A 22,243-nucleotide genomic window follows, 5' to 3' on the forward strand; every position below is an offset into this window, starting at 1 on the left:
TTGTGCCAGCCAGTCCAGCGTGAGCGAGCTGCCCGAGCTGGTGTCGTCGCAGCAGTCCTCGGCGTCGGAGAAGGACGACATGTAGTGGAGGCCCGTGACTCGGTGGTAGCCTCCCCGCAGCGTGCCGGGGTAGGCGGTGAGCTCCACGGCCCGGCGGCCGGTCCCGCTCACCCTCACGGTCCACATGTCAACCAGCTGCGAACACATGGCGCAGCCCATGGTGCGTGCCAACAGATTCGACAGGTAGACGACAGGTACGCCACAGACTAACCTACGTGTCAGCACGCGCACTCGTCCTTACTCATTCGCCCGCATGTGTGGCGGGTGAGGACAGGAAGTAGGATACACCTTTGACTGAGGTCCAATATGTTTATACTGCAATAGGGAGTGAATTTTGTATTTGCATGTTATAACTCTTAATAACTATTGCTGTTTTATACACCGCGACACGTATTTTATATATTTACAGGCAGAATATAAGAAAAACTACCAACATAGCAAAACAAATATTGAGATTCTTTAAAGATGAATTTTCATAAAATGGATTTTAATCATCTTGTATTCTTTTATTCAGTCATTTCTTTTTAGATTTTATATATTTTTATTCTGTCTTGGCTGCACTCAATTTATCCTATTTCATAAGGACACTGTGTGTTTTCTTTTTCATACTCGTAGACTAATGTCACTATTATTATAAACAAAGGATGAGCAATGTAAAATAAATGTAAGATTATTAAATATATGTGAACGTATTTATTCTATTTATGTGTTCTGAAGGGGAAACCGGAGTTTTACAGTCTGACGACGGAGCGTAAAACTGAGTGAGTGCAAATGCCCGTGAGAAAGAGTTTCCTTAGATGTGTACGAGATTCGTTTCCTTAAAAGGCAGAAAAGCAATTTACAAGCAGGGAAAGGGCGGTGCGGCACAAAGTTTCCCCCGAAAGAAGACGTGCAACCACTCCTCAAATTATTTGTTTTCAGCGATCAAAAAAAAAAAAAACCCACATCGGTGTCACATCCAGCTTTGCCTGCAGGGTAACCGCGAAGCAAAGAGTCAAGGCACGATCTCTCTCGGTTGGTTCTCCGTCTCTCTCAGCTGCCAGACGCGGCATGTAAATATTTACAGGGGTCGCTTTTGCAACAAAACCACAAAAGAGTTCACAAATAGAGGAGTTGAATCGGAGTGCAGCAGCAGTCCGTCCAGTGGGGCTCTTCTCTCTGAAGAAACAGCTCCTCTGACAGTGCGCAGCACTTTGGTTTGGCCTTTAAACGACCGCAGGGCCTGCTCATACCAGAGCGTTCATATGTGGGCTACTTGCTGAAGTTGGTGAACTTCTCCTCCGCTTGATGGAGCAGAGCTGCCACTGAAGATATTATAAATGCCTGCACGCAGAAATAAGAGAGGAGGTTAGTCAGCAGCAGAATGCTATATATTCAGTAAATGTTCACTTTTAAAAGGCGAGTTAGAGGACAAAACATTGTTCCCTTGTTTACCGCTGTATAAATAAATTAATCAAACTTTATGTGATAATCATACAACTATAAACAGTAAAACTATTTGAGAATGCAACGCAAATAGGTAATACAAATGAACATAAAACCAATGACATAGATTAAAAAGACGATAAATAAAATAGTTAAGAGGGACCACAACATTTTAAAACATCAATACAATAAAACAAAATTGAAGGATCAAATAAATCAAGGCGACAGGACATTAAAATGAAAAGCCATGCAGGCTTGTAAGATATTTTCAGCTGCTTTCAGAAGATTTTTTTTGTTTTTTTTTGTCCACCACTATGAAACACCTAAAAGACTCATGCCAGATGACCTGAAGGGTGACATGTAAATGTAAAATGTAACATGTAAAACAAGCAGGCTGGTACAAGCCAATAAAGAGCTTAAAAAAAAAAATCAGTAAAAAAGTTTCAAATCAAAAACTTACAGATAAAGTGAGAGCTTTGAATCAGCTGTTGTTGCTCTATGAGTCTAAGAACAACCGCTTTAACTTTTCGCTAAATTACAAACGCAGATTATTAGGATTATTAGGAGTGCTGTGAGCGCAGCTGCAAACCGGTAACCAGCGAGGTGAAACGGGGGGGGAACCACTCGAGTGTTCATAATCTGGAATATTACAAATGTAGGAGTAAACAAGGGAGATCACTTTCGCAAGAGTCATCTTTGAATAACATCCCACTGTGATGAAAACCCACAAATACCAGGTGCCTGCTCTGACGCAACATTATTAAAAACAGTCAGAGCCACAGCAGACTCTGATTTTCATCCTCGAGGAGAAAGAAGCTCCTCTCATATTGTCACAGATATTTCCACGCATGACGGCTCGTTTTTGTTTTTTTTTTCCTCTTGATTCATGCAGATCCCGACCTGCCCTCCCAAATCTGCTGTCTGACCTTCATCTTCCAGAGCCGGCGGCTGGTGCACAGAGAGCCACCAGCAGGTGTGGCGATGACTTGAATGGTGGGGACGAGTGTGGTCGGCCGCTACGTGCCACACCCGTCCCGTCGTCCCGGTGAGTGGTGGGCACAGCCGGGAGGATCCTCTTAAAGGCAAGCCACGAGACTCTCCTGCCGTCCTGATCTGTCGCTGTGTCGTGGATTGAATGTTCGGTTGTCCGGACAGCTACTCCAATAAGACATTTAATCGTTCATCAGTACGTCCGGTTGTCTCGTGACGCGCATCCTGTACCTGCTGTAGTATCTCGGCGTCAATGTAACCTTCATGTCAGCGATCAAGAGCCCTGTCAAAGCTGTGTGTGTGTGTGTTCACGCTGAGACACACAGGCAGTGCAGAAAACACGCCAGTGAGGATGCGATGCGGATGGATGCTGCAGCTGCATGTTTGTGTGTGTGTGTGTGTGTGTGTGTGTGTGTGTGTGTTTATATATAGATATACAGAAATCAGTGCTCTAAAACAGTTTTGTTTTTGGCTCCTACCTGCAGCTCTCCTGTCGGCTCGCCCGTCTGCACGAATGCTCAGTCGTATGTGCAGCGTCTCGTCTCAGCAGCAGCCCGGTGTGTTTCCCTCCCCGTCTGCCTCCGTCTGTCTGGGCTCGATCACAGCTCAGCATACGTATGGCATTTTGGGATGACATCACATTTCCTCACGTAACAGTTGGTCTTTTTCTCAGATTGAAACAGATGAACCATTTTTCTCTCTCTCTCTCTCTCTCTCTGATCCTTTTTTTTTTTCAGCAGAAAACAAGTTAAAAATACATTCAAGGATTGATTATATATCATCTTAACTCCCTTTTGATCAACGTTTTTACTCCAGATGAGCAGTGATGCTGCTGACATCGTGCCAAGAAAGTGGTGACTCATTTAGATAATACTACTTTAATTTATTTACACTCACTGTACACCGTCTATTTTGTCTTTTAAAGGGAAACTTCAGCGATTGAGTGAGATTGAACTGCATCGTGTTCAGGAGCTCACAAAGGACAGTTTTAAAACAGAAAGGAAAGGAATCTCCATTTCAGTCTGGATCAAACGTTATTAATATGCTTGTTTAGAAGATTTTTTTTTAGTCAGTGCTGATCTATAGAAGAAACTGGATGGAAATGCTATTGATTATTCCAGTCCATAAGAGAGTTAACAAACCGTTAACTGGACTGAAAAATTATTAAAACATAAAGCAAAATAGAAATCATACAACTTGAAGACATTAATAGACATAAAAACAGAAAGCAGGAGAAGCAGCCAGCCTGGCTTTGGCAGTAGTATGTTTTTGCATATCTGTCTGGTTTTGTACGTATCAAAGAAAGAGATCATGTGTTCATTAGTGAGCTTTAAAGGTGCTCGTAGGAAGATTTTCTTCTGTAGCTTTGGACAGAATCAGGCTAGCTATTTCCCCATTAGTAGACTTTGCAGGAAGCTAACTGTGTTGTAACTGTAGTTGTGTATTTAACAGAAAAATTAAAGAGTGCTATAGTTTTCTCTCCTTAGTCTCAGGAAAAAAAAGGAAATAATGGTTAAAAAAAAAAATTCACACTCCCTTTTAACAGCGAGCCCCTGTGTTGCAACGCATCCTTTACACAACCGTGTTGCTCCTATGCCAAGAAAAAACAAATTACATCACTATGACATCACCGGGGAGATTTTCTATGATTTAACAAATATAATCCAGAACCACGCAAGACCTTTTTTAGCTTTATAAAATGTCAGTAAACAATTATCATATCCGTTTCCACGGGCAGAGTAGTACCATCCATGAGAAGGAACCTTTAACCCTTTAACAATCCTCAGTGAGGTTTACAATATTTATCCAAGAGCATTGACGTCTTTCTTTAGCTGGATTTGGAAAAGATGGAAAAAAACCCAAGTTGAAATCCAAGACCAGGCAATTTTAATCATTAAACCAGTCACGTAATTACATCAGTTACACAGACATTAAGACATCCTACTGAATTGAGGTCAACCACTAAAGTCCCATGTTATCGAAGCATCACCACTGTCGTGACCACAAGAGCCGCACACTATAAAATACAGGGAAAACGCCAGTCAATAAAATCCTAGCTGCGTGTCGTGATCTTTTTCTGATTTACCGTCCGACCACAGCAATGCTTGTACTTGCCAGTGAAAATGGAAATCTCACACGCATAGCTACGAGTTGTAACACAAGCAAACAAGCTCACAGGTGGGGATGAATAAGTAATTACCACCCACGGTTCTCATAACGCTGCACTATAATAAGCCGCACTGCCCGAGTCTTTACTGTCAGCTGTTCAAACGGTACTACGTGTAACAGCTGCCCATTATCTCGTTGATAATAGAGGTAAGATTGCACAGATTTGTCTTTTATTTCATTGCAAACACTTTCCCAAAAAGTATCTAAATATAGTACACATACCACCGTAGTGTAAATATGATCTTTTATAGACACAGTCTGGAAATTTGTGAAAAGAAAAACTTACACGAGAAAATAAATAGATAAATTAGTGACCTTTCTTATTAAAAAGGATGAACAGTGTAAAAAAAAAAGAAAGAAAGAAAGAAAACAGGGAGATGTGGATTATTGAGACAAAATACAGTCACCAAACACAGCAGCGGACATGATGGCGTGTCTGTCGGGAAAATTACAGGTGAACAGGTGACATTAATGATATTGATAATGGCTTCATTTAGTTTTTAAACATTTTGGTCCTGCGAATGGTAACTACAAGTCTCAAAAAGCAGATTCGGGTCGTTCGGTGACATTTAATGTCCTCGTCCGAGAAGGACGGGAAACCACTGTGAGCGAGAAATTTTGACAACAACAAAAACAAAAGAAAACACACATTGCAAGGTCGTCTTCTGGCTTTTCCTCACAAAGTTTTAAAGAGTGAAACGAGCGCCGCCATCTACAACAGATGGTCCATTTGGTCATCTTGTTTTCTATAGAGGTGTTTCCTGTTTCAGGGCCTCTGCTTATGCATACTGGCATCGTTTATTGTCATACTTAAACTGAATAGCTCATATCTTAACAAAATAAGCTCATTTGAATCTATGTAGAATATTTGTGTACATCTTTTAAGGAGTAATTTGACATTTTGGGAGTTACCCTCTGCCTTCAGCAGGCCGTTAGCTTCGGTTCGCAACTTGTCGTTTTTAGGATGACCTTTTTTTTTTACGGATTAAACAAACAAGATATGACATTATGATTAATGAGCTTCGCCTTTTCTGATTGATGTAACCATGAAATACAGAAGGGAAATTCAATGGTACACTGCTAAATAGACCTTTTTAGAGTCAATGCGGATGAATGCTGGGAATTTATATGACGTCTCTGAAAATCGGAAATTGAAATGATTTCTAAGATGTACATTTTTCCACCCTAACAAAAAAGCACTGTGGGTGTATACAGCAGGGGCTTGAAGGCACTGTATTCCCAGGTAGGATGACTGTTTGACTTTAATTGCTCTCTTAATGATTACCAGTAACCTATAAAACATTTCAAAACAATGTATTAACTGTGCATTGGTACTTTATGCATCATGGGGATTTTAATGTAATCAAACATTAAATGTAAACCGATGAGAAATTAAGGCTTTTTCATTTAATACTAATTAAACCTAAATACAATAATTCAATTTCAGTTCCTATTTTTGGCTTTCAAAATTGTTATTTATTGATAATAATTAGTAAACTAGTCTATGTATAATATTAAAGGTAGACAGGAGAAGATGGTCAAATAATGCTAGGCCCTTAACTGCTTAAAATTTGGTGGCAGACTTTGCGATGCAGATGTGTGCGGAAAAAAAAAAAAAAAGGCGAGCGTGTGATTTGTCTACAATGAGATAGAGGAAGACTCTAATTTGGCTAAACTTGGAGTGGCTCTGCCATGTCTCCCAGATTTGACCCTTAATCATTTTTCTTACATTGATGATGCTGTAAAATGAATTGCACAATTTAGAAAAAAAACTTTTTTTTTTTTCTTTTAATAAACTTAATTACAACAAACAATTGCTCTGAGCATCTCTGTATTGGCTGCTTACAGAGGTCAGTACTCGGATCTGAATCGAGTTTTTTCAACACACGCTTTGGTTAGGACTCAGGAAAACGGTTTAATTCCTCAATTCCTTTACATCCAGAACATAGTTTGAGTGAACGAGACATGGTATCTTGATTAGATTAGTGTATTTTACATCCGCTTTTAAACTGTGTCTTCCAAAGTAAAGCAAATCTACAGATGCACGCATATTTTTACAAACAAATACCTCAGAGTGTATCATTTGGATTTTTTTGGGGGGGGGGACCTGATAACAACACATGCGCAATTAATAAATTATGCAGAAATTGAAAAAAATATACAATTTCATTCAAATAGTATCAGAAATGACCTCACTGCTGTAACAGGTTTGAGTTTTAGCATGTAATGCAAAATGTTTATGAAGCCAGCAAATTATTTCACTCATGCTAAAATGTTACATGGTAAAACAAAATGTGTCTCATTTAATACTGTCCTCTCCTGGTTTAATAATTACTGCATTACTGGTCTATTTGAAATTACAGGTATCTACCAAAGACTGACATAAAAGGTCATTTACACTGTGATGCTCCTGAAGAATTACTAACATACTGTGAGCTCTTATCAGAAATGCCAGTTATGATACTTTGATTCTCTTATCACCTCTGATATGTGATCTTCTCTCCTGCTTTCAACCTCTATGACTTGTGCCGATGTCCATTTCTCTGTTTTGTTAATATTATTCATATTTATATATGCCCTTATGCCTATTTAGTGATAGTGCTTGCAAAACTAAACAGGAACGAGTTGATATTTCAATAATTTTGAGCACATTAACAGATAAATTGTCTGTTTGAGCAAAAAAACAACAACAACAAAAAACAACCTCAGCATCCTGTCAGTGAAATGTCTTTCCTGGTCCAAAAAAAGGTTGTAGTTGCATGCAGTTTGAACTGGTGTTTTCAGACGCACACATGCTTTGTTTGTAGTTTAAAATGAACCCGGCATTGTTTTTATGGTTCATTCATCATTTCACAGGCTTAAACAAACAAAAAAAATCTTCCATTCCTGAGGGCTCAGTGCACTGTGGATTTAAGGTTGGAGGTGCAAGAGTTGTATTTATTTGAGACTTCTCACCTCGTGTCTGAACTCGTTGCTAAGTATCTAGTAAACAGGCATACAACAGAAAGCTCATTAATGTCTCTTGGTTGTTGCTTCCTTCCGATGAAGAAGTCCTCAAACTAAACATGAAACCGCAGCTCTGTTCTCCAGCAGCTTCACACCGGCAGCCGTCCGCTCTGCCACAGCCGGTTCGGCCATACATGACACCGAGGAGCCACGACAGCGGCCACTGAGACACCATAGCTACCAAAAACAGCTCCAGAGATGTGACATGACATCTTTTTTTTCTTTTCTTTTTTTTTTTTTTTTTTAAACACCTTAACACTGAGGATCAGAGTTATCCAATAAATAAACTACGTGATATTTAGGTACCGTTTCCTCCTCGTGTGACATGGCTTCGGGATAATACGCTGCTACATTTACAAAGTGCTCACGATGGGGCTTCTTCACCACGGTGCAAATTCCTCAGCGTCCTGTGAGGGCAGGAGTGGAAAGGGGAATCAGAAGACCTGCGGATAGTGAGAGTTGAGAAACAAGTTGAGAACCAACAGACCCCCAAATGGGCTCGCTATCTCCAGATCTCCAGATTTACAACCGTTTATTAGCCTCCATTAGTGTTGGCCACATGTGTGGGAATCTGACTTTTTGCTGGCCAGAAGGAATTTATGACTTCATGTGGTCAGCGTAAGCGAAATGGCTGGAAATGTTTCATGTTTCAAGACCACGGCTTCCAGGAAGTTGTTACACATTCAAACACATGACAGAAAAATCCAACCTCTCTTTATCTCAAAGTGCTCTTGTCTCTGCCTCAATCTTCCTCTCTCCGTGGAGGCTGTCAGGGTCAGCCGGCACCACCGTCTGTCTCACTGCGATCTCAGGTCCTCCGGCATAAATACCCAACAAGTACTGCCACGTTTCTTCTGAGATCTGACCGTAGTCTGCACCTGAGGCCAGAAAAAACACAAACTGACCGTCTGTTTTCTTTATTTCCACCTTTAACGTCTTTCTCAACCAGTCCTGAGGTTTACCTTGCTTCAGTTGTATGTGTCCTCCTTTCATAATACCTATTTTACTGTTGTCGATGGGACCAGGTGGCTCTGAGAAAACAGATGGAAGGTATTTTGCATAGAGAAAAATAACTCGAATGCACTGCTGTTTCTATCTAACTGCAGGGTCGTACCGTTGTCTTTGCCCTTCACGAAGCTCTCCCACTCTCTGAACCACTGCATGCTGATGCACAGGATCACTGTTGGAGCCTCCTCGGCCTGAAACTCTTTATTCAGCTACAGACAAGAAAAAGAAAAAAAAGCTCATTTAGCATTCAGCACGAAGCGTAAAGATACAGTATTTAAGCACAGAGTTGAGGTGTTTACCTTGATAAAGGTGTCTATTTCCATTTTTCTGCGTTTAGCCAGAGCTTCGATCTCCACTTGACAGATGGCACACATGTACAGGTGGTTGACTGCCGGGCCGCCTCCAAAACTGAAGACAGAAACACCAACATTTAACAGAAAGGTACGACGAGAATATTTATAGTGACGAACCCACATGGAAATTATAAATGAGCATTCAACTAAGGCCGTGGTTTATGGGATCATTGTAGAGATAAATATGTCCAGTTCAGGGGATGCTGCCATCCAATGTATTGTGACGGGATCAAGTAGCCAGAATTCAGTTATCAAGCTAGCTGACTTATAACTGCTCATCTGGTGTTTTTTTTTTTTTGGCTTTCCTTAAGCTCAAACGTTTTTACTTTACAGATGACAACTTTTAGCAGCAACGTATTAAAAAAAAAAAATTGAAATTGAAATGTTTTGACTTGAGAGCGTTCATAATCGATCTTTTATCACCAGTGACGTTTTGTCACGTCATAAAGTTGTTGTGGGGAACGTGTTGGCAAGTAGCTGCCAACTTGTAATTAGAGGGTCGGTATATAAATGTTTTTTCACATTCACTTGAGCTCTGAACCAGTGGTTCCTTAGCGGGGTTAAGTGTGACGAGACAAGACACCATCTCTTTGGTTTAGGGTCCTTTTTTTTAGGAAGTTATAAAATCAGATGGAAGCAAATAACCAATAATTGTCATGATTTTGGTCTGTGTGTGTATTTTAAGTTTAGTTTGTGTTTCATCCTCTCTCTCTCTCTCTCTCCACCTCACCTGCTCACAGTTCTCCAATCAGCCCTAGCTGCTGTCACTTAACAATCACCCAGTCAGTATAAATACCTCCCTTCAGTCGCTCCTAGTTATCAAGTGAAAGTCATAACCACATCAAGTTGATACCTGTGATTGGTTCCTCTCCCGGTTTCTTTGCTCCATGGCCTGGACTTTGCTGTACCAATTTTTGTAAGTAAAGGTTGTTTTTTGGGGGGTTTTTGTTTCTCTCTCTCTCTCTTCACTTGTCTTAAATCCTTGTGTCTGAGTCGTGTGTTTGACTCCTTCCTCCTGCTCAGTTGTGACAATAATATTATGACGCCATGTTATTCACTGAAAGGATGTTGCGTGTTTACCTGTTGTAAAGGTACTCCCACACGTTCTGGGGGACAATCACAACCAGGTCGTCTATGTAGTGGTATTTATTAGGAGGGATCCCTGTACAGAGATAAAATATGTCGAGGTTAATGGAAACTTTTCTGGCCTGAACTGGACACTAGTACGAACAACTATGGCAGCTTTCGTTTTCCCCTTCCTACACAAAATCCACCCTTTTATTGTCATCCTCTTGAACAATAATAGTCTGTGTCTCTCAAAAACCATACAGCCAGGTTTTTTCTAATAAAAACGTATAAAGTGGCCAGCTATCATTAAAAAAAAAAAAAAAAAAAAAAAAGCCCAACAAAACACAGTTAATAGAGTTTTATGTGGAAATAACACAGCTGTGCTTTGTTTTTTTTTTTGGAAGGGTTGAGAATAAAACGGTTCGGTCTTGGAAGTTGAAATGTCTAGAGGCCAGTAACCTCCCTTCAGCACCGCCGTCCATTAGGTAGCACATGTGAATGTGATCATGTGGGGGGAAAAAAAATTTTTTGGCCGCTGTGAGTAAGTTGAATGCAATGATTTGTCCACATGGCAAGAAATCTCCAGTGATTAACGCTGAACATTTTCCCACAGATTTTTATGCTCATTTAATAGCTGTGTTTTTGTTTTTTAAAGGGGTATTCCAGAAATGTAATACTGCATTTTCATTAAAGGTGAAGATGAGCTAGAGGCAGATTAACAGCAGACTTGTCAAAAGAGATCCAAGACCCTCTGACTTTTAGTCCCAAATATTGATCACATTACAAAAACACCGGAAGTTATAGTTAAAATAATGCAACTCAAAAGCATCTCTTTGCTGCACAGTTCTTGTTTGCAGCATTTGGCATTACTTAAAATGTTACAGTAATGTAAGCTCATTATTTAATTCAATGGGGAGGGGGGGGGGGGTTAAAAAAAAATTTGCCTGTTGAAATCAATATCTTGTCTACAGATTGTTGCACGACGTGTTAGCTGTTATTGGCTGAAAGGTTGTCTTAAATACAGGCTGTGTTTTCTTGAATATCAGTGAGCCACCCATAACTCTGCCCACATTTGATCAGTAAGCCTTCAGCACAGGATGAGGTTTCTCTGAAGTGCTGCATGAAATCAGCCACCAACGCTAAACTAATGTTGCCTTCTGACAGTCAGTAAATACTCTCTGATGGTAAACTGCAAAGTCTCGCTGTTTATTTCTTTGTGCGTTAAATATACAATATTTTGGTTGTGCAGACTTTGGAAATATTTAGAGGCACCTTTTAAGTGAGCTGTGCTGAAAATAACGTCACAAACTACTTCTGCTCTTGGGGAATTAATAATGTGATTCTTGGCATTTTTCCGGTAACGTATAACATTTTCAAGGAACTTGTTCAAAAGTTGGTGTTTGAAATTCAAACTTGACAATAGTCCTCCAGAACCGCAGAAATAAAACCGTTTCCACAGGCTGAATTGTAAATGACTGACTAGTAAGCTGACCCTTATATGTATACTCAGTGGAATTTCCCTTTAGGGGGAAGTGTTTGTTTTCTCAGTTATACTGTGTAAGGGGTCATTATAACGTACAAAATATTTTAAAGAAAAGACAGAATCACCACACACACACACCTACCTCCGTGCTGACACAGAAACGTGTGATTGCTGATGGGTCCCGGCTCGGTGAAGGTGTTGAATTTGTTCAGCCATTCTCTGGAGATGTAAAACTGCAGCAGGCTGGGCTCCTTCATGTTGGCCAGAGCCACCACCTTCTGCCTCTCTCTCACCGACTCCTCGCTGCTTTTCCTGCAGAAGACGCACAGTCAGTCACAACGTTTGGAATAAATCGGTGCAGATACGGAGTAAATGGGGGTTCTCCTTTGTTCACCTATAGAACAAGACATAAGCCTCTGCGTTCTGCACCACCGTCTCATGGACTTCGGTCACGTACTGATCGTCAAACTCGTACCACTGGCCGTTGATCACATTCTGACAGTAAGCTATGTAGTGTCCACCTGCAACAATGAAAAGACATTTTAATGGAGAGATGATCGCCCCCACCTCCCACCCCCACACACGTAGGATTGAACAGAGAACTTGGGAGCTATATTAACAGAAAAAAGGAAAGAAATAACATCCTGAATTGTCCTTTTCTGTAGGAAATGAATAAACTCGTACTTCCTGCCGTGCCGTGGTGGCAAATGACTGACAGCAGGTCGTAGGTGGTGACTTGGGATGGACTCTCTTTGGCCAGGAAAGGTCGCATATCGAGACCCTCCAACGGAAAGGACACGTGGCTGCTGATCTTGAACGAATACATGACTTCGTGCCGGAAACGTTTCAGGTGAATGCACAGAATCTATTTAAAAAAAAAAAAAAAAAAAAAAAGTGTATGTAGCCGACCACAACCGAAACTACACTTCTTATCTGCAGCGAAATTTAAAAAAAAAAAAAAAAAAAAAAACTGTACCTCTGGAAGTTTAAGCACTTTGCAGTATTTGACACCATTTCTCAACCTGCAGAAAACAAAACATCGGGTAAAAAGAAATGCAGATGAAAAACATCCTTGTTAAAATTGACTTATTTTATTGCATTAAACCTATATTAATCATGCATACTGACTTTTTACATCGCTCACAGCTGTACATGTTGTCTCCTGAGAAAAGAATGAATGTGAATGAGGACACACATTTTCCAACATACGCTTGGACACACTCTTATTAAAGGCGAATATCACATTATTGTTCACCTTTGAGTTCATCTGCAGCAAAAAAGGCAGCCAGGCAGTCTTCTAGAGTCACCATGGGCCCCCAAAACCAAGTGGGGATACACGAGACTACAAACCTGTTCAAAGGCACGACACAAACGTATGTAATCATTACAATGCTAGTTAGTCTGTATCCTGACCTGGATCATATACTGGAAAAATGTGACCTTCATGTGAATCAGTAACTTGTAATGGTTAAAGCATCTTTCCCACCACATGGTATGGCTCGACTTCTTTTGGTTTTTCAATCGGGCAAACGTTGTGGATAGTATCCGGTATTTTTGGAAAAAGTGACCCTAAAAGCAACGCTGCCTGCGGTGACATTAGCTTCTGAGGGGGGAAGAAAAAAGACAACTTTCAGTCTCTGTACAACTGATTTTACAGTGTCCTGAAAGGTTTGCTCCTTGGGTGGTCTGATCTTGAGTGGAGTACTCTTGCCACTAAAGTGAGCCCACTGGGGAACCCATTTCTTCAGACTGGCTCTCGTGCAGAAAAGAGTGAATTGGAGACGGAAGGATGGGCCTGATGGTGAAGTTTAGGTTCAGTCAGACAATTCTTCTTTGAAATTTTTCATAACGGCCGCAAAACATAGTTGGCATCTAGGCTGCGGCCTCATCACTCCAAGCAGATGTGATCAGAGAAATGATAAGCAAATATTGTCAACCTCCCGGAGCCTGAATGTACCCGCAGCGGTGTTGTTAACAGGCAGAGGTGAGATGGGAAATCTCTGCAGTTTAAACAGACCGCTAAACTAGGAAGGTGTGTTCGTTTGATTGATGTTTTTGGAGAAGCAGAGTGGAGCAGCTCGAGTTACTGCCTGAACTAGGTCGCAGACACCCCTCTCTTTCTTATAGTGAACATGTAAGCAAGCCCTTGTCTATTTACACATCCAGCAGGAACACGGCAGCATTAGAATTTATTTGCTCTCCTTTTAGCTTTGTTTTGGTCTACACCAATTCCTGAAGGGAACATCTGTCTCTTTAGCAGCTAGATGCTCCATTAACATGGGGCTAACCTCTTCTTTCTGCTGTTAAGTGATCAGCGGGTAGTTTTTTTTGTTTTTAGACATTTTGCTGGAAACTACGCTGATGAGACTGAACCAAAACGGCAACGTTGGAGGCCATAAAAAAAACAGTTCAGTAGAACTGTGGAAAAATGCAGGAACGGATCATTTTTCTGCAGGTTCTTCACCAGAGACCACCTTTGACTCCTTTTAACACTACACAATCATTTGATCTATTGTTAATATCAAACACGGATTAAAACAGTTTTTAAACTCGGGTACTTGCTCAGATTAACTCAGTCACTTTTAATTTCAAACAGCCTCAAGCAATTGTAGTTGCTTTTAGATAACTATTAGAAACTGTAAGATAAGTCAATAGCAAGCTAAGACCTGTGTCCTACGAAGGCAGATTATGCAAATTGTGAATAAAGTGAGTCTACTTTTATGTCTAACAAACTGTGTCAAGTCATCTTCTATTACTAGAAAACGGTTAACTCGTATAAAGCGAGGGGTAACCGAGTGCTCCGCTAACACGGGTATTTATATCTTCTGCTCCACTCACAAACCCTCTGAGGACCTTTAAAAATGCGACATCACTTCTGCCAGGTCGCCCGGTGGCTCAGCTCTTTAAAAAAGAAAAAGAAAAAAAAAAAAAAAAGGTTGTCCTGGAGCACTTTGCAAAGCATTTCAGAGCTCTTATGAGCAGATCTCATCTCGCCAACCCATCAGTCCTGGAAGACCTTAAGGCTCTCGCTGCATGAACCACAGAGTTTTATCATCATTGAGAAATAACAGAGATTTTAGCTCTGATGGGATGGAAACAAACCATGATGGAAGGATGTAGATAAGTTTTTAATTAAAAGGAATGTGTGGACTCATTTAAAGGTAATCAGTTGTGGTATCTCTCTTTCCTGAGAACTGAGTGATAGCATGAGTCAGGCTCCTTCCCCTAAACAGCACAAGTTACAAAGACGGTCCCTGCAAGTCAGAATTTGTTTTAGTTTTATTTGCCAATTCAGCAGTTGTTGTAAGTACACGAAGTGACCTGCATCTTAATATCCTGCATCGGTGACATCAGCATAGTACCACGCCAAGATTTTACTGAATTCATGCCTTCAAATCACGCGCACATCCTCTTTCGCTTATGACGCTTAAACGTGGTCCACTGACCGGCGTATGGAGTCCATGATGTAGGAGATCCAGCCCTGCGAGCCGTAGGTGTCCGGACACACTCCCGTCTTGACCGGCAGGTTCTGATGGATGGACGAGTGCAGTTTTGCCAAGTCCTCTTTGCCAGGAATAGGCAGGGATAAATCCTGGAAGGTTTCCACTGTAGTCGAGACCTGTCCCACATTCAGACAACTAGTTTAGACAGCATGCCCCTATCAATTAAACAATGTATTTTTTTAGACTAATAAAGCATTTAACTTCTAGGTTTTCAAGAGATTGTAAAAATGTGTAAAAGATCAAAATAAACATTTACAAACCAAATGTCAGTTAATCCAAGGTTTGAATTGTGAATATTTAAATTTTTGCATATTTTGAATATTCTAATCATCTAAAATAGTCTGAAATAATTACACATCACATTTTCTATTAATTCTACTTTGACCATAAATATTCTAGATTTTCTTTAAAGTAATTGTACATGTTTACAGATTGTGATTGTGTTAAAACATGTGAATCACATCTCACCCTGTCGCAGGTTAAACACTGGACCAGACTGAGGATGGAGCCGTCGAAGATGTCAGAGATCACGCTGCGATAGTGGGACTGTTTCTTCTTCCTGACACTGAGCAGCAGCTGAGCTGGACGACACATGAGGGCGAAGATGTTATTCTAGAGGACAGACTCCTGACCTGCACTGACTTGACACACAGAGCATCATTAACACAGACACCTGAAGTATTGAGTGTTAATGAAAATCCTCTCAGGGAGCTCCAAGTGAGGAATGTGGTGGACTCTGGTGGTTAAAAAGAAAAATGCAGTCTTTATAGTAATTGCACAGAATCGACAGTGACATCCAGTGGAAATGAAATGTACTGCCTCCCAATATGAGGCTGTGAAAGTGCTGTTTTTGTTTGTTACCTTCTGCTGATGGAAGATTGCAACAGGTGTGAATTATTACTGCTGCACTGTTGTGTTTTTCCAGTTGCCAAATATCACAGTGCTGCGATCACATTGATGTTTGCCGTTATTGAGTGGGAGAGGTGAGCGTCTCTTGAAATCAACCACAAATATCATCCCCGCACGATCTAATCTGCATCGTTTTGTTAACTCAGTCATTCAGCGTTTGAGGAATTCTTGAGAATTCAGTGTCCTGAGAATTTCTCCGACCTCGTTGTACTTCTGCAATTTTCTCCTCACCTTAAGGAATTCTTAGGCCTCTAAAAAGTCCTCCAAACAGTTTTGTTCTCCTTTGGAGTTCTCTTAAGGGCTAAGATGCTTTGTTAATAAGTTTTATCTTTACAAAGATGTACACTCGACTTCAAGAGGAAAATCTTAGAAAAAGTAAGAATTGTAAGAATGTTCTTAGATTTTTGTCATGAGGAGAAACTAGTGTTTGAGAACGGCCCCAGATGTTTACATACCTTTTTTGAGGGAGTATGCGGGTCCTGCAGAGCGGAGGGGGCTGGAGCGTGGCGGACTGGAGGACAGTTTGGGATGCAGCTCCTGAAGGGTTCGTACAGGACTGCAGGGAGTCGACTGGGGCTGAGGCTGAGGCTGGGGCTGGGTCTGGGTCATCGATGCTTCATTGTCTGGTTCTGGAAAGAAGCACATTACAGGCACGAAATTCACACTTTAATGATCAAATATATGAAACTAAAAAAAAAATGGTAATCCTGCTGTACCTGATGTGGTGTTGCTCTGAACTTGTCCTTGCCCTGTGTTAGACGTCTGGTTGTTCTCCTGGCTTTGAACCTCAGTGTTTGGGGTTGGTGATAACTCCTCTTCCTCCCCTCTCTGAGGAACCCCATCTTCAGCTGCCGTGTCTACATCGGCGTCCTCATCCATCTCTTGCGAGCCGCCACGGAGGGGTGAGCCAGACACCCTTCTTTCCTTCAGCCTCTCCTTCTCCGAGATCACCGCGCCGACGCCCACAATTCCCGCCGCCGGTGGCCTGACCCCGTCGCACTCATCCTGCATGAGCAGCTCGCCTTCACCGACTCCTCCCCCCTCTCCCCGGTCGCTGCTGGAGCTGGAGTCGCAGGACAGGAATTCGTCCTCCGAAGGTGAGCGGTCTCCGTCTCTCCTCTCCTCGCCGTCACTCCCCTCGCTGCTCATGCTGCACTCTGTCAGAGGCTCCTTCAGCTCTTCGTGTAACTGGTCCATCAGACAGCGCAGGAACTCCTGAGTGTCCTGCAGTGGGGAAAACAGAAAAACAAAAGGAGCATGCATGAATAGGATGATCACAGCGACAGGAGTTTTGCAGAGAATTGGGATACATGCAAACAGATAATAAATAAATGTGTGGTAACTAAGAAGGAAATCGAATAAGAAATATCATGTACGAGACGTGATGTGCGTCTTTAAAAAAGCATCTTTTTTTTTTTTTACATTAGCTACAAGGACATCTTGTAAACCATGACAAAAACAAATCTTGTTTCTAACAAACAAATCAATCATGCACTCAGCAAGAATCAAGTAAAAAAAACATTTTTAAACTGCATTACAAAAATAATTCAGTATCTGGGGAATTTTTTTTGTCTCAAAAATCAGACAACTAGAGTGAAATTTGACGATCGATAGAAGTTTACTAGTTTCCTTACTGCTGAATAGCAAGATAAAGTCAGAGATGGCTTTTAAACGTGTGTGGTAAATGTTTTTAATGCTCATATCTGTATACTCAAATATTAGTTTTAACGCCTTGTGAGTATCGTGTCTGTATGTCGAATGGAGATATGGCATCATATAAACTCAATCTTAAATCAAGAGCCAGATTTGTGAAAGTAAACTCCGTTTATAGTTTACTATTTATCCATATGTTCATTATGTATTCATAATCATTTATACGGCAGATGTCGGCACATAAAGTAGCCTCCCAAAAGCTGCTCAGCTTAGCCCAGCTTAAATTAACTTGGCTTAGTTTGGACAATGGAAACAGCTAATTTAGCTCCGTCAGAACGTAACATTATCTGGCCACCTCTGAATCTCATTAATTAACACATTATTTATTCCTTGATACACGAGTTTGTACAAAACCTGACGTGTATGAAAGACAAGTTGTGGCTTCCTGCTTTCAGTGTTTATGCTAAGCTAATAGCTGGACTAATATAAACAGTTATATTCTCCTACAGTTTGTTCCACCAGTTTTCCACAGAAAGACGTGGAAAGGCATCAATGACTTTATCTGGTTATAAAAAAAAATTAAAAAAAAAAATAGTAAAAATTCCCTGGAAAACTGAAGTATCCCTGGAAGGTCGGGTTCACAATTTTTCAAACTTTTTCTTAAAACAACATTAAGGTGCCTGTAAGAATACTCCAACATTTTTTTCTTGCTGTTTTCGTTCACTCTGTTCATACTAGCTGTTCAGATCCGTTTTTTATTTAATCACGACCTGACAGTTGTTTTAACGCAGACCTGAAGAACTGTGAACCGACCCTCTAAAACACAGACATGGGTCAGCAACTCAGATCAAATCCTACGGTTATGTATAACACGTGTGTGTGTGTGTGTGTGTGTGTGTGTGAGGAACAACGCACGGAGGGGGTGGGGGGGTCACAGCATGAAAACAAAGGGATAGTTGGTGTTAAACTGCTGTTGAGTGATGCCAGGTGTAGTTACCTGCTGGCTGCTTGCCCCTACCTGCTGAGCGTAACCACGAAACATAGGGTTTACTAGTTTGATGCCGTGAGACAGGCTGGTAGGGACGACGTAGCTGGGCCTGAGAGGGCAGCAGCCCGGAGAGAGATTGAATTAGAAGATATTTTAACGTGATTAGGTTTTAGTCGTCTCATTTTATGCAAATTGTAAAGCCATGCCATTTAGAAAGTGGTTTTAAAGTAGCTTAAGATCACTTTGTTTATTACCGTTTTTTATGCCAGAGCTCCGAGATGAGTTTCTGGTAGCTCTTACACAGAGCCGGCTTCTTATCGGTCCGGACCAGTCCACTGCAGTCCAGGAAGAACTGAGTGAGAGGAGGGCTGGTGGTGGAGCAGAGGGAATAAAAAAAAAAAAAAAAAAAAATGACATCCCTGATAATTGGGCCAAATGTAATGAGAGGAAGTGAGCTCTCACCAGTTGGACAGGGCTTGAAGAGCTGCATTCATGTAGCAGGAGTTTCCAATATTTTTCATGCCAGTCAAGCCTGCAAATAAAATTTAAAAAAAAAAAACTAAAAAAACTTGATGTTCCCAGAAAACGTTCAAACTACACAATTTAGTTATAAACTGACACCACCAAGAGTTAATTATCATTATTAAGATTAAAAGAAACATTGTTGGGTTTCAAATGTTTGAAAGATTTTCTGTACTTTTAATAACACAACAGCCTCGTGTGATTTGGATGCAAGTAGTTTGTCAAAAGAAATGTTGACAGCGTACCTCTGGGTTTGAGCTCGTCCTCGTCTGATTCTGAACCCTCCTCTTCTGCCACTGCTATTGGTACTGCTTTTAGCGGGTGACTGACCGGCTGGGGAGCCGGTTCCTAGTGAAATGATCCACAGATGTTATGAGTACAGATTCACCAAGTAAGGCCGGACAGAAAATGAGGAGGCAAGCCGGGCTGAAGTCGCACCTGCTCCGAGGCTGTACAGTGGTGGGGGGCGGTGGGTACGGGCACCAGGGCGGGCCTGTGCTCCAGGAACACCTCCCGCTCACACACGTAACACCAGATCCTGAACGTCGTCAGGTTCACCGTCAGGTTGTGCTTCTTGGACTGAAGAAAACATTCGGTCATTCAGCGGAGTCGGCTTTTAATTAATTAACGTGCCATGTCGAGGCAGGCTGCCGACGAGAGGAAAAAACAGGGCGAGCAGGTTTATTTAGTTTGTGAGGGTTTTCACCTGAGCGTGCAGCGTGCTGTGATCCGAGTAGGACTCTCCACAACCGACGTATGGGCATTCATTCTGCAGAACAAACACCGTGTGAGAAAACATCTTACAGCTTTTACATCCTCCTCTCGTCTTGTAAAGAAGTCACATTGTTAGTCATTGTCGTTCAAAACGCAAAAATCAATCAATGAACTTTCTTGTGTGCCTGAGTTTCAGCGCTGCTGCGTTTATAATTACATTTAGGTTCCACCTTGTGAATTATTAATCGTTCACCTGCCATTCTAATATCAAATGATGTACGGTAAGTGCAGCAGTCATCCTTTATCTGAGATACGCAAAGTAAACCGGCCAAATAATAATTATGAATATTTAAAAACGGGATTTGAGTCCTGAATTTACCTGCAGACAGGCCCACAGGTTCGGGCCGCCGGCTCCACACGACTGGCAAGTTCCCTGCAGAGAGAGGAAGAGAGTATTAATAGAAAAAGAAGAGAGTGAAACGTGCACACGCATTAAGGCTCACTCACAAGCAACACAATAAGCAAGACAACGTAACAGAGCTTAGAATAGATTCAAGCTCACGTCATTATTGCAGTGTGATCATCAGTCATACGACTGTGGCCTTAAAGAGCGTGCAGGCCGCAGCACACACAGCCTGTTACCAGACCGGGACATCTTTCACGTCAACCAGCGTGGGACATTAGGAGGGTCAAAGGGCAAAAAAAAATGCCTCAAGACATCTAAAAAAAACAGTCGTTAAAGGGCAAAAATTGTCCCAAATTTAAGCCAGTATTCTACATCATGTTATCACTTTATTTGAATTCATTTTAATTACATCCCCTTCAGTGATGAGGTTTTTAATCCATCTATTAACTAATGCATTACACGTATAAGAACGCTATTACAAAATAAATAAAAGTGTAAATAGTTGCTGGCTTCTGTTTTCTCCCACGTTTACAGATGATTTTCTTTATTTACTCCTGTTGACACAAGTTGCGTTATTGCGTTTGAATCTTATGCTTCCCAATTATTTATTTATTTTTTGTGTATATAGTTTGTGTGTGTGTATTTATTCATTGGCCTTACCTTTTCTAAACAAAAATATTTGTATCTTATTTTATTGTATAAGTATTTGTAATTTCTTTTATGTGCAGCTTTTCTTTTCTTTTTTTTCCCTAACTGTGTTTCTATGCTGCTGTGATGGTTAAATGTCCCCCACTGTGGGATTAATCAAGTCTTATCTATCTATCTTTATGCAATACTTTTGTAAATACCTCGATATTTTAGACACTCGGGGCAAACGTTAACCCCCAGATAGTGTTTTAAATTCCCTCCACTGCATCAGGCAGCTGTGGATGAACGAGAGCCCACCTTGGATTTGTGGAGGAGGTCCTCCTTGGTCACCTCGCCGATGGAGTCCAGGTGAGGACAGAGGTCCTGCTCAGCCATAGCTGCTGCTTCTCTTCAGGTGGAGGACAGGACGTCTGTCACTGTGTCAGAGCAGCAATAACACAGCTGCAGTCATTCAAAGGAGAGGCTGCTGTAGCTAACGCTAGTTTCATATTCCCAACACGGTCTGCACGCACAGAAAAAAACAACAACACACACACACACGTCTAAGTGTCCCGTGCCATGTGTTGACACACCTGCATTAGTTAGACTACCTTTTTTTTTTTTTTTCCACAATAGCCACTCCAGACGTGTCCACAGGAGCTGACAGCTTTTGCAACGTGAAGGGCCTCCTGTTTACCGACGACAGCTCAGAGATCATCTCCCGGCCGCGGCGACGACAACAACAACACCAGCGGCTCTTTATTTACCAACACGAGCAGCTGCCGCGAGGACGAATCGCCGTTCTCCATCTTCGTGGAAACCATCCGCGTTTTTGAATACCGGGGCAGGTGACAGCGAGCTGGCGAGACACCGAGGACGCGAGCCGGCCCACCAACCCCGAACAACCTCGCATCCTCCCCCCCTCCCCATCTGCAGCACGGCCCGGCACGGCGCGGCGCGACGCAGGCTGGAGGAGACACGTCGGTCTGTAAACCCAGCCCACCGTCTGAAGAGGGCAGTAAAAGATGAAAGACATTTTTATATATATATTTTTTTTTTTTCCACGATAGTTATGTGTTTAATTTTGTAAGATAATAATTTCGACTACATCGATAGATAGAATTTGTATTTCGTTTCTATGGAAGAAAAATTCCCTGTTGACGGAAGTGACGTATTAAGTGACGTACTTATTTAGTGAATATTTAGTAATATATATATTTATTTATTTTTTAGGTTTGCTGAAATTGATAGTAAAATTCATAGAAATAGATAGGTGAAGATACAAACTTGTTACATTTGAAAAATATTTACAAAACGTATCTCGTGTCTCTGACTGCAATTATGGGAAAATTGGTAATA

At 41.4% G+C, this 22,243-nt stretch overlaps 1 protein-coding gene across 6 annotated transcripts; it reads right to left on the minus strand.

Moving 5' to 3' along the window:
* Positions 1-4,339: 4,339 nt before the first annotated feature.
* usp20 (ubiquitin specific peptidase 20) lies at positions 4,340-21,814 on the minus strand. 6 transcript variants are annotated; one of them, XM_069168997.1, is made up of 25 exons: positions 21,652-21,812; positions 21,203-21,321; positions 20,231-20,284; positions 19,844-19,906; positions 19,576-19,716; positions 19,383-19,485; positions 19,078-19,147; positions 18,870-18,983; positions 18,625-18,724; positions 16,691-17,198; positions 16,430-16,603; positions 15,534-15,646; positions 15,009-15,181; positions 12,818-12,912; positions 12,691-12,724; positions 12,539-12,584; positions 12,247-12,427; positions 11,957-12,083; positions 11,705-11,874; positions 10,092-10,173; positions 8,958-9,066; positions 8,765-8,867; positions 8,613-8,681; positions 8,360-8,528; positions 4,340-8,093 (listed from the first exon to the last, which is right to left on the minus strand). In XM_069168997.1, exons 2-24 carry the CDS (start codon positions 21,278-21,280, stop codon positions 8,371-8,373), a joined length of 2,865 nt encoding a protein of 954 aa, XP_069025098.1. In that variant the 5' UTR covers positions 21,281-21,321; positions 21,652-21,812; the 3' UTR covers positions 4,340-8,093; positions 8,360-8,370. The 6 variants fall into 6 exon arrangements, with proteins under 6 accessions (XP_069025098.1, XP_069025089.1, XP_069025106.1 ...); XM_069168988.1 differs by having other exon boundaries at positions 21,203-21,407; XM_069169005.1 differs by having other exon boundaries at positions 18,646-18,724; positions 21,496-21,812.
* Positions 21,815-22,243: the final 429 nt, after the last annotated feature.

This window comes from Embiotoca jacksoni, unplaced genomic scaffold (assembly GCF_022577435.1).
Source record: "Embiotoca jacksoni isolate LCO1_2020_lvr unplaced genomic scaffold, fEmbJac1.0.p SCAF_10, whole genome shotgun sequence".
Lineage (NCBI taxonomy): Eukaryota > Metazoa > Chordata > Actinopteri > Embiotocidae > Embiotoca > Embiotoca jacksoni.